This window comes from Arachis ipaensis, chromosome B09 (genome assembly GCF_000816755.2).
Source record: "Arachis ipaensis cultivar K30076 chromosome B09, Araip1.1, whole genome shotgun sequence".
NCBI classification, from domain to species: Eukaryota; Viridiplantae; Streptophyta; class Magnoliopsida; order Fabales; family Fabaceae; genus Arachis; species Arachis ipaensis.
This window is the reverse complement of record NC_029793.2, coordinates 100,784,447-100,797,664: the sequence shown is the minus strand read 5'-3', so window position 1 is coordinate 100,797,664 and position 13,218 is coordinate 100,784,447. Positions and strand designations below refer to the sequence as shown.

At 37.6% G+C, this 13,218-nt stretch overlaps 1 protein-coding gene across 1 annotated transcript; it reads right to left on the bottom strand.

Annotated features, from left to right (window-relative positions):
- On the bottom strand, window positions 6,157–7,353 carry LOC107615721. Its single transcript, XM_016317759.1, has 2 exons — window positions 6,964–7,353; window positions 6,157–6,726 (listed from the first exon to the last, which is right to left on the bottom strand). Exons 1-2 carry the CDS (start codon window positions 7,351–7,353, stop codon window positions 6,157–6,159), a joined length of 960 nt encoding a protein of 319 aa, XP_016173245.1.

Here is a 13,218-nt window from a genome sequence, read left to right as displayed (position 1 = left end):
ATCCTTCAATCCCTGTGGGATCGACCTCACTCTCGTGAGTTTTTATTACTTGATGCGACCCGGTGCACTTGCCAGTTAGATTTGTGTGTTTGGAATTCATTTTCCGAAAATACACATCACCCAGCTCCCAATTCCTTTTATAATTCCAGCAATTTACATTTCTTGCACTTTAAGATTCAGTCATTTACATTTCTTGCAATCAAAGCTTCTGCAATTTAATTTACTTGTTCTTTAAGATTTAGCACTTTTACTTTCTGTTCTCTTTAATTTGCTGCAATTCTTCCCTCTCTCTTTACATTTCATGCAATTTAGCTTCTGTCAATTACAAACCACTCAAACCAATACTTGATTCGCTTGACTAAATCAATCACTAAACTAAAATTGCTCAATCCTTCAATCCCTATGGGATCGACCTCACTCATATGAGTTATTATTACTTGATGCGACCCGGTACACTTGACGGTTAGTTTTAAGGTGTTTGGAAATTCATTTTTCCACAAAAAAACCATCAAGTTTTTGGCGCTGTTGCCGGGGATTGATTAGATTGAAAATGATTAAGTGAAGTAGAGATCTAGATCAAGCACTTTTTCTTTTCTGTTTCTTTAATTTTTAGCTAACAGACTAACTGTTTGAATTTTTGCTTAAGCTAACTAAAACCCCACTTTAGCAATATAGTGGGATTTTCCTGGCTTTTCTGAGTCTATGCGTTTCTTATATTTTTGCTCACTGAATCAATGACAGAAGCAATTTTCTTCTATTGATCTTTAAAGCCTGTTAACTGTTTGATACATTGTGTCAACTAATCCTCTAACCACATTTTGGCATGAGTATATTCAATCTTCATTTGGACTGTTTATGATTGTGCAGATCATGGAGGGGAATTTAATGAATTCCAGTAATTATGGGAGTAGTGTCCTCACCTTAGATGACAATGCAACCAATTATTTGAAGCATCCGCCCATCACCATGAACGATGTTGCTCACTGGCTTGAAGCCTTCCCACAAGGAAGCATCATCGGATGGGAAGATCTAATGGGTGAATTCCTGGCCAAGTTGAAACCACCCCAGGAAATTGGTAAACTAGAGGCAGAAGGGCAACCATCCACACAAGGGAAGGGAGCAATGGAAATTGAAGGTGTAAATGCAGTCATGAACCAAAATCAGCAGATACATCAACAAACTCTGTAACAACTGGAGTTGATGGTCAGAAAAATCAATGAGCTGCAAACTGCTGTAGTAAATGCATACAACCTACCTCAAAATTCACATGGTTGGAATCAATCTGAAAAAGATTTTGGAGCAATTAACTATGAGCAACAAAGTCATGAGCGATTGCACTTCCCAAACAGTACCTCAAGCTTGTTTCAACACAAGTCTCATGGTGATATGTACAACCCACCCTGGAGGACCCATTCTAACTGGAGGAGGATCGAGCACCAAAATCAAGGAAAAGGACTTCAATTACAACAACCCCAACTTCACAAACCACCAAAAACACCACCATACCCACAACAATCACTACACACCACCACAACACCCACCCTTCCAACCTCCAACACCCCACAACCAATCAATCTCACAAGACTCTCAGAGGATCACCAACTTAGAGATCTTAATAGAGAGAATGATGAAGCACCAAGAGGTGACAACGAAGTACCAGGAAACCTCAATCAAAAGAATTGAGAGGCAAATGGAACAACTGGCTAAGCACCTTGCAGAAATGGGTGAGAAGAGGGCAAATACTTTCCCCAGAGCCGCTGAAGATGACTCAAAAGACAACAAAAAAGCTGCCAGATAGGAGAAATGGAAAGCAATTTTGAAGGAAAGTGAGAAGGCTATGGGAAAAGAATCACTCATCCAAGAAAAGCATCACAGAGAAGTTTCACAAGAAGAAACAAAGGAAAGGAAGCCCAAGTGAAAGGAGAAACTCCAAGGCAATAGAATTCTCAACTTCCATGATCAGAGGATGGAGAATGTCAAGCTAGTGACAATAAAGAAGCGCTTGTTGGGAGGCAACCCAACCTGAGGTAGTTTTCTTTCCATAGCTTTTTTTTTATAAAAAGGTTAATTAGCTGTATCTATATTGCAAAAAGCTAAGTTTGGTGTTGCACACCAAAACAATATAAGGGAGAATAAAGGATTCTAAGTTTGGTGTTCCACCAAAATCTCATTATAAAATGCATTCTCACTTTCTGCATAATGCTAGCTTCAAGCATTTAAATAAATTAGTTAACCATTCCACTGTTTTCAGGTTTTTTTTAGTTCTATTATCTGTAGCAAGGAAAAAGAGTTTCACATATGGTTCATTTGATGCATGAGAACCACTAGCAAGGTACTAAGTTTGGTGTTCCCACACCAAAGTAAGTTCAAAAGCCCACAAATAACTCATGCATGCTAACCATTTTTCAAGTGCTTGGAGAACAATCAACTTTCAATATCACTGCAGATATCATACAAGTTTTTGGAAGGATTAACCATCATCAACCAAAGAGATGAAAGAGGAATGTGAAGACAAGCAATGATGATGATGAGGAGTAAAGCAAGTAAACTCTAAAAGGTTGTATTGTTAAGTGATTATCAGACACTGCTATGATTTGAAGTGATATTGTATCCCTGCCTGTCTGTCTGTCTAGTATAGTTTCTTTATGATTCAATAATTGAGATGCTTGATTATTCACAACACTACACTCTTCACACTTGCTTGCACCCAATATTTCAAAAAGGCATCATATGATAGTTCTTTGAAAAGAAGGATTGAGGAATTAAACAGTTTTGAGGCAAGCAAAAGATTAGGAGAAGTGGTGGTTCTAGTTGTATAATTTTGCATTGAGGTTGCATGCTTATGAAAACTTGCATGGGAGCTCATAGGCAGGATATAGAGCTCAAATAAGTATTATGGAGATTCTCAAACATTTATTGATCCAAGAAGCAGCAAACAAAAGAAAATAAAGAAAATATAAAAACAAAAGAACATGGCCCAAGGCTCTGAGCATCAATTACTAGGCAGAAAAGAAAAAAAAAGAAACAAGAACTCAAAGAGTTGTTATCCTAGTGAATGCTTGTGGTCGAATTGTGTCAAAGAGAGAGGCTTGAGCAAGTAAATATTTAGGGGTGCTTCAACACCTAATACCTTAAAACCAACTGGTTTAGGAGTATTGATTGAAAGCTTATTTAAAGAGCCGCTTTGAGACATGACACTTAGAGTCAAAGCCAAAACACAAAAACCATAAGCTGCTTCAAGGTGATTATCTATAGAGAGATCTCCATGATATCATTTAGATGAAAGTCCTAGGACCTAAGACTTCCAAGATGTAGGGACTAGTAAGCACTGAAGCCCATGCATTAGCATATAACTTAGAGTTCACCCCACTGTCACTTAATCACTTCACTCACAGGATATGAAAATTTATTCTTTAATTCACTTCTAACTGAAAGAACCTTCGAGCATAATTCTTTTCTTTCTTGGGGACAAGCAAGTTTTAAGTTTGGTGTTGTGATGACAAGTCATCTTAGCCTAGTTTTACTAGTCTTTTTCCTTGTTTTTATTAGGTTTTATGCACTTTCTTGCATTGTAAGTAAGTAATTTGGAATGGAAATGCATGGTTTCTTTGAATCAATCAACCACCATTTAATTGATACTAAATCATGAGGTTCAAGCTAAATTTAATTGATTTTTAATGATTTATAAACCTTGTGAATTTGGTGATACTTTGATTGGTTATTTTGATTACTTGTAGGTGAAGAAAAGAAGAAAATAAGAAAGCGTGGCCTAAGAAGCGTGACCCAAGGAGAAGAAGAGTGTGGCAAAGAAAACAATAAAGCATGGCATATGCATAGAGCTCTCTTCAGGAGCGGAGCACTCTCTCAAGGGAGCACAAACTATGAGCCAAGAAAGCAAGGCATGATGCTACGCTCCCCCTTGAGAGCAGAGCACAATTTAGAGCCAAGAAACAAAGAAGAGAAGAATGATGCTTCGCTCTCCTCAAGAGCATTATCGGGCTTCACTCACAAATAAATCCAAGGAAATAGTTTGCCAATGCTTACTCCAAGGATCGAACTCATGAGCAAGGGGCAGTGGGGAGCGCTACACATGAAGGAAATAAGCCAAAAATGGCTAAAATGCTACCTCCAAGGATCGAACACAGCACCTTAAGGAAGCAAGGAGCAAGGTGCCACTTTGTGCACAGAAGAAATCAGCTAGCGCATGCTTCCCCAAGGTTTCGAACTTGGGACCTCACCCAAGCAAGAGGAATGCTATGCTCTTGCTGAGAGCAGAGCACTACTCTCCTTAGCCTTTGCACAAATTTGACACGGTCAGGGGAACATGAGGCACAACATGACACGGCAAGGAGGGAGCTTGGTGCGTACAAGACATGCCAACACAAGCCAATGCTTCGCTCCCCACAAGAGCAGAGCACTACCCTGGAGTGACCCAAGCCTTGGCACGCAACAAGGAGCTCCAACATAAGCCTCAATGCTCCGCTCCCCACAAGAGCAGAGCACTCCACTGGGAGCAATTTCTCTTGGGCTGAAAATTCAATTAAAAATCTAATTAAATTCAAATCTTCACCAAATTAAAAAGCCCACCCAAATTTTAAAATCCAAGAATAGAAAGTGTATAAATAGAAGCTAGTTTAATTTAGAGAGGACTTGGACTTTTGAACTTTTACTTGTTTTGCCTCTTGGAGAATTTTCATTTTTAATTTTGAGAGTTTTTACTTTGAATTTGGATCTTAGAGAATTGGGAAGGAGAATTTATCTCTCTTCTTCCTTGTTCTTGCTTGAGCACTCTTTACTTCTTGCTTTGGATCTTGGGTGAAGAATTGAAGAACTTCTGTTTAAATCTCACCTTGAGATCTCTTGTTTATCTTTCTGCATAATTCAAATTTTGTTTACTGTCTTCATCTTCTCTCTTCTTCTGCAATTTACTTTTCCATTTTCTTTTGCAATTGTTCTTGTTGGATCAAGGAAGGATTTGAGATCTAGACTTGTTTTCTAGTCTCTTCCACTCCTGAGATCTTTAATTTCTCTTTTAATTTCTGCAATTCAGCTATATTCACTTTCTATTTTAATTCTCTAAGCATTTTTACTTTTCTGTTTGAGATCCACTTAAATTCAATTCATCTTTCACTCTTCTGTTTATTGCAATTTACTTCTGCTTGTTTAAATTCTGCAATCCCAGCTCCCAATTCCTTTTATAATTCCAGCAATTTGCATTTCTTGCATTTTAAGATTTAGTCATTTACATTTCTTGCAATCTAAGCTTCTGCAATTTAATTTACTTGTTCTTTAAGATTTAGCACTTTTACTTTCTGTTCTCTTTAATTTGCTGTAATTCTTCCCTCTCTCTTTACTTTTCATGCAATTTAGCTTCTGTCAATTACAAACCACTCAAATCAATACTTGATTCGCTTGACTAAATCAATCACTAAACTAAAAATGCTCAATCCTTCAATCCCTATGGGATCGACCTCACTCATGTGAGTTATTATTATTTGATGCGACCCGGTACACTTGCCGGTTAGTTTTAAGGTGTTTGGAAATTCATTTTTCCACAAAAACAACCATCAAGTATATGATCTAAGAATGCTTGAAAAGTTAACTTTTGTGTGTTGTCAAGCACACCAAACTTAGAAGTCTGGCATGTATTTCAAAATAGTATATGCATCTGTCAAGTATATCCAATAAAATTCAAAATCATGCTAAGATGATCATAATTTATTGAATTCGAAAACGAGCAAGAATCTTAAATCATGGGTTGCCTCCCATGGAGCGCTCTTTTATTGTCATTATCTTGACATTAGATCCCTCTTTTATGGTGGTTGATGACTGTAGTGTCTCAGCTTATCCCCCCTGACTGTGAGCTTCTTCCTTGTTCCTTGATGTTCAATTTCGGCATGCTCTAGTGAGAGTATTTTGCTGACAGTATAGTAGTCATCAGCTTGTTGGTTTGCCCCCAGTTGTTGGTAGATTAATTGTACTTTATAACCCTTAGAGAACCCCTCTGTTGGAATTTTTTTGTTCTTCCACCCCTTTTTAGTTTTGTTCTTGTTTTTCTTCCCTCTTTTTGTTGATCATTTCTTCTTGCAAGTGGGCTTCACTTTGGGATTCTTCTTCTTGATGACTGACACATCAATGCCTTCTTGAATTTCCTCATTATTCTGCATAGTTTCTTTCTCTTTTTGCCATGCTGCCATTGTCTACTTCTTGCTTTGGAAGGTAGCTGCTGATCGTCTTGTTAATTTCTTCCTTCCACTGCAAGTTTTTCTTGTCAGTTTCCATGCAGTCTTTCTTTTCATCTATGAGCTGTATCTCTGGAAATACATTCAGGGTGACGCTTTTATCATACATTCTGAGGGTCAACTCTCCTTGCTCTACGTCTATAATGGCCCTTGCAGTGGCCAAGAATGGTCTCCCCAGTATAATGGAATCACCTTCATCCTCATCTGAATCTAAGACCACAAAATCTGCAGGGAAGATGAATTTGTCCACCTTTACTAGAAGATTCTCAATCACACCCCTGGGACATATCACTGACTTGTCCACCAATTCTAGAGACATCTGTACTGGTTTTACTTCTTCTATGCATAGCTTTTTCACCAGTGAGGAAGACATTAGATTGATACTGGCCCCTAAGTCACACATTGCCTTGTTGATGGTCATATTGCCAATGGCACAAGGTAGAAAGAAACTTCCAGGATCTTCAAGTTTAGGGGGGAGTCCTTTCTGAATTAATGCTCTGCATTCTTCTGTGAGCAGTATAGTTTCATTTTCTTGCCAGCTTCTCTTCTTGTTAATAAGCTCCTTCAAAAACTTGGCATATAGAGGCATTTGCTCAAGTGCCTCAGCCAAGGGTATGTTGATCTCTAATTTCTTGAAGATTTCGAGAAATTTAGGGAAGTGTTGGTCCTTAGTCTCCTTGTTGAATCTTTGGGGATATGGCAATGGAGGTGTGAAATTCACTCCCTGCCTGTGATCCTTAGTTGGTTCTTCAATTGCTTCCTTCCCTTTTCTTGAAATTTTTAGCTGTTCCTCCTTTTCTTGGGCTTGCTTTGAAGTTTGCTTGCTTGCTGTTACATCCTTATCATTGGCTTCCTCTTTTTCACCCTGTTTCTTGTCATCTTCCTTTGGCTTCTTGGTTGCTTCTTCATTTTTCACCAAGATTTTTTTACTCCTTAGTTGTATAGCTTTGCATTCCTCTTTTGGATTACGAATGGTGTCACTTGGGAGTGAGCTCAAAGGTCTCTCAATAGCAATTTGTTTGGAGAGCTGTCCAATCTGCCTTTCCATATTCTTCATGGAAGCCTCCTGGTTCTTTATTGTCATCTCTTGATGCTTTATCATTTTCTCCATTAATATCTCCAAGTTGGTTATCCTCTGAGAGTCTTGTGAGATTGGTTGGTTGTGGGGTGTTGAGGGTTGAGGATAAGTGTTTTAATTGTTGGCTTGGTTGGTGGATGGATGATGGTTAGAGTTGGGGTAAGTGTTTTGTGGTTTTCTGTATGTGTTTTGGTTATTGTTTTGCTGATTGTTGTGATTTGTGTTTTTCCAACTGTTTTGGTTTGAGTTCTGATGGGATATTTTGGAAAACAAATTCCAACACCCTAACTAACCGGCAAGTGTACCGGGTCGCATCAAGTAATAATAACTCACATGAGTGAGGTCAATCCCACAGGGATTGAAGGATTGAGCAATTTTAGTTTAGTAATTGATTTAGTCAAGCGAATCAAGTATTGGTTTGAGTTGTTTGTAATTGACAGAAGCTAAATTGCTTGAAATGTAAAGGGAGAGGGAAGAATTGTAGTGAATTAAAGAGCACAGAAAATAAAAGTGCTGAATCTTAAAGAACAAGTAATTTAAATTGTAGAAGCTTAGATTACAAGAAATGTAAATGACTGAATCTTAAAGTACAGGAAATGTAAATTGCTTGAATTAATAAAGGAATTGGGAGCTGGGATTACAGAATTTAAACAAGAAGAAGTAAATTACAATAAACAGAAGAGCAAAAGATGAATTGAATTCAAATAGATCTCAAACAGAAGAGTAAAAATACTTGAAGAATTAAAACAGAAAGTAAATGTAGCTCAATTACAGAAATTAAAAGAGAAATTAAAGATCTCAGGAGTGGAAGAGACTAGAAAACAAGTCTAGATCTCAAATCCTTCCTTGATCCAACAAGAACAATTGCAAAAGAAATGGAGAATTAAGTTGCAGAAGAAGTAGATAAGAGAAAACAGTAAACAGAATTTGGAATGTAACTCAAAGTTTCTTAGAATTTTGCAGAAAGATTAAACAAGAGATCTTAAAGTGAGATTGAAACAGAATTTCTTCAATTCTCCACCCAAGATCCAAAACAAGAAGTAAAGAGTGCTCAAGCAAGAACAAGGAAGAAGAGAGATCAATTCTCCTTCCCAATTCTCAAAGATCCAAATTCAAAGTAAAAAGCTCAAAAATTACAAAAATGAAAATTCTCAAAGAAGCTAAAAGGTCCGTCCTCTCTAAATCAAACTATCACCTATTTATACACTTCCTACTTTAGATCTAAGAATTTGGGTGGGCTCTAAAATTTGGGGAAGAAATGAATTAAATTGGATTTTTGGTCCAAGATCCACCTCCCTGGGGACGGCTCAGTTGGAAAACCAAACTAAGCGCCCAATGTTGCTTTGCTTGTCCAATTTGGTGCGCGTCCCAGCCTTGGCCATATTACACTTCAATAGAGCTCAGTTGGAATTTTGAACTGAGCTCTATGTCCTGGCCGTGTCAATGTGCGCTTGACAAGCTCCTTGGCCGTGTCATTGTGTGCGCTAGGCTTGCTCCTTGGTGCTTCTTGTTGCGCCAAAGTATGGGGGATGGGGGAAGAGTAGCGCTCAGTTGGGAAAATCAACTGAACTCCCCATTGTAGCATCCTCATGCTTCCAAGTTTGAACCTTGGTGGAAGCAATCTGAAGCTAATTTCCTTGGAGGGGTTGGACGCTCCTTCCTTGCTTCCCATGGAGCTCCCTGGTTCGAACCCCTTGGAATGCATCTTGGCTTATTCTCTTGCAAGCTAAGTAGCGTGTGGTTCCTAGTTCGAACCTTGGATGAAACTTTTTGGCCATTTTCTTTTATTTTCCTTGCAAAGAGTGTTCCTTGCTTCCTTTAGTTCATGAGTTCGAAACTTGGTGGCTTCATTCATGGGAATTTTGCTTTGAATTAATTCTTGAAGGAGCCCGATAAAGCTCACTTAGTGAACTGAGCTTTATGTCATTTCCTTGCTTTCTTTAGTGCTCAGTTAACTAAGTGAACTGAGCTTGGTGCCTTGCTTTCTCTTTTTATTCCTTGTGAAGCTCGGTTCATTCTCCCAACTTAGCTTCCATTCTTCTTTGATGTTGCTATGCTTTTCTTCTCTTGGGCACGCTTCTTGCTTCCTTTGGGCACGCTCCTTAGGCCACGCTTTTCTTATTTTCTTCTTTCTTCACCTACAAGTAATCAAATCAACCAATCAAAGTATCACCAAATTCACAAAGTTTAAAATTCATTCATAATTCAATTAATTTTAGCTTAAACCTCATGATTTTGTATCAATTAAAGGGTGGTTGGTTGATTTAACAAAACATGCAATTCCACTCCAAATTATTTACTTACAATGCAAGAAAGTGCATAAAACCTAATAAAAACAAAGAAAAAGACTAGTAAAACTAGGCTAAGATGACTTGTCATCACAACACCAAACTTAAAACTTGCTTGTCCCCAAGCAAGCATTAAACATAAGAGCAATATAGAATGTAATAGAGAAGTATACATGTCCTTATTAAGCAAATAGTTGAACTTGGTTCATGGGATTTCATGCAGATCAATAGTAGCTTATTTATTACCTGCTGTTAAACAAACAATGTTTCTTCAAAGATTTACTAAGGTTGCTGCTACAATGCCTTACTTTTTGCTCACTTCCCTTGGTAGCTTTTTCCTTCTTTCTTTTGCATTAGAGAGCTTATTAATTATTGAAGGCTTGGTGGCAAATGTTGTAGTGGCCTTTGGCTTAATTTCACTCAACATTCCTTCACCACAGACACATGGCTCACTTTTTTCTTCCTAGGATCATTGATGCCCAACAACCCTTTGGATAACTAAGTGTTTTGTAGCTAGGTTGCTCTTTATTGTGGACTTTCAGTTGGCAATCCCAAATCAGTTGATCTAAGTGGCCAAGTTTTGAAATACTCCTTAGAACTTACTTATCCAAGCATATCCTAGTACAAAAACACCACAGGCATGTGTCCTAGGGTCCAAGCTATTGGTGTCTAGCCTTGTTGTTTATTTCTTTGCCAATTATTGGCTTTGTGATGCGTGAGCATCTTGTCTATATTTTCCTAGTGAATTTGCATCTAAATTGTTGAATTTAAGTAAGAATTAATTATATTTTAGCCACTATGAATGCTATTTTGAGTTTTGTGCAATTTTATTTATTTTAGGTAGCATTCGGATGGATTTGATGAAGTTTCTGCAGAGAAAGAGAAGAAGCCAAGGAGATGACCAGCAAATACCGACGCGGACGCATGGCTTACGCGACCGCGCGGAATAGAGGAAATCGCAATGACGCGATCGCGTGCCTGACGCGAACGCGTGGACTGGAATCTGCACAAATGACGCGAACGCAAGGACGACGCGGACGCGTCACATGAGCAATCTGCAGAATTGACAGAAAACGCTGGGGGCGATTTCTGGGCTATTTTGACCCTGTTTCCAGCCCAGAAAACACAGATTAGAAGCTGCAGCATGGACAATTCAAGTGGTCCCCATCCATCCATTGAAGATTTGATTATTTAAATTAATTCAAATTTAAATTCAAAATTTAATTCTAGGAAAAGATATTATTTTAATTTTTAGTTTTAGATATTAGATTTTAAATTTATTAGGATTAGTTATAAAAGGAGGAAGCTTTCCTTCCTTTGTAGAGAGGTCCTGGGGGAGATTCCACCTCATCCCATCAGGAGAACATAATTGACAATCCTAATTTTCTCTCTTTTCTATGAGCAACTAAACCTCCACTGTTAAGGTTAGGAGCTCTTTCTATTTGTATGGATTGATTTTATTACTTTTTCTATTTTAATTTATGTATGGATTTAAATTTAAGAATTATTTTCGCTCTTTATTTTATGAATTTGGGTGGAACGGAAGTATGACCCTCTTTCTATTTGAGTTCTTGTAAAACTTGGAAAAGCTCTTTACTTGAACAACAGCTTGAAAACATATTCTCCTAAATTTTAATTATTTGGACTTAACGGGATACGTGACATATAATCCTTTTATTTTTGCGTTGCCGAGGATTGACTGTGATTAACAACTATTAGTTGTTTGATTGTTTAGATTAGGCATTTTAATTTTAATTTTATTTAAAAAAAATTGTTTTATTATTTTTCAAAAAAAAAATTATTTTTCTTGTTTCTCGTGACCCCCCTCCCCTGCGTTTTCATCCTCGTTTCCCATTCCCCTGTCCCCCGTTTTAAAAAAAATTTTTTTCCTTTTTTTCTTTTTCGTTTAGCTTTTAAATTTTTTTAAAAGGAGCTTTCGTCCGTTTTTTTTTATATATACTTTCCCTTTTTTTATTTTAATTTCTTTTATTTTCATTCTGTTCTTTTCATTATTATTATATTTTTTTTCTTTCTATATTTTATTAGCTTTATTTTATTTCTATTTTTAATTAAAAAAATAAATAAATAAATAATTAAATAAATAATTTTATAAATAAATAACACTAATAATTTTTTCTAATTTCAGAAATTTTATTTTAATCTTTCTTATTTTAATTTTTAGAATTTTGTTCTTTCTTCTTTGCTTGCTTGTCAACCACATGGTGCGTTTAATCCTGTTTGGTATTTTGTGCTAAGAAAAAATAATGGAGAGAGATCATATGGGCTACTACTCACGCCCGAGTAGTGATTCATATCCTTATGAATGGGAAAACTACCCAAATTTTGGTTGGCAAGGTCAAAACCAAAGAAACCTCAGTGCTCCATGTTCCAACTATCAAGAGCCACCACCTCCATATTCATATCAAGAACCACCACCTCTCTATCCGTATCATGAACTATCATCTTTCTACCCATATCAAGAGCCACTATCTCCCTATCCATACCAAGAACCATCCTCTTTTTACACTTATCAAGAACCATAACCTCCTTCTTATTCATCTCAAATACCATCAGATCTTAAGCTTCTCATGAAAGAATGCTTACATGATATAAAGACAAGTGTAAAAAATATAGAGAAGCATATGCAGTCGATTATCAAGTACCAGGAAGAGGAACAAGCAAATTCCTTCCCAAAAGATACAATGCAAGATCCTATGGAAGAAAGTGAGGAAATCAATCAAAGGAGTTTATACTCCAGTGAACTAGAGAACTTTCCATCCTCACACATGGAAGAAGAGGAAGATGCAAAAACAAAGGAGGAAGATGCACCTACAAAGGAGGAAGATGCACAACCTCCCATGCCATTGGTAAGCAATGAAGCAGAGATTGAATTAGAAGACAGTTACCAAGAGGAAGAGGTTGAAATGGAGGAAGCTTGCAAAGAGGTGGAAGAATTCAAAGAAGAACACAAGGGAGTGGAGCTTGCAAGACCTCTCCCAAAGCCATCACCATCCAATACAACATTCAAGTGGTTAAAATTCATATCCTTAATCCTTACTTTCCCACTTGAATATGGGCTACTGGAGATGGATGGTCAACTTAGAGCTCTTTGTGGCATTAAGAGTAAGAGAAAGATGGTTAGTGGTCAGAGTTGTCAAGCAAGGTTCAATATGGTTGCATACTCCAAATCGAAGTGCAAGGATTGGTATAGAGCTCAATTGAATGGGTCCAAAAGGTTGTTTGGATGCCTCTGTGAGAATTCAGATTGCTTGCCACCCGGTGGGAACAATGGTGATACACAAGAAGACGGGTGTAAAAGCAAGGTTTGGGACCCTGGAATTCATTCCCACAATCAACACTCTTGGGGCCCTGTCACTTGTTTCCACTTGCTCAAAGGCGTTATGCGCCTCGTTTGGGATCCCGGTAGCCATTGGAATTACAAAAATTGGTGGAGATTCCTGGATCAGTACAAGCACAAGCCACCATGACAAGAAGCTCACAACATGTCCAACTTAAGGACTTTAACTAAAAGTGCTTGGTGGGAGACATCCCACCGTGGTATGATCATTCTTTTTCATCCTTAGCTATTTTTTGTAGTAGTAGTTTTCTT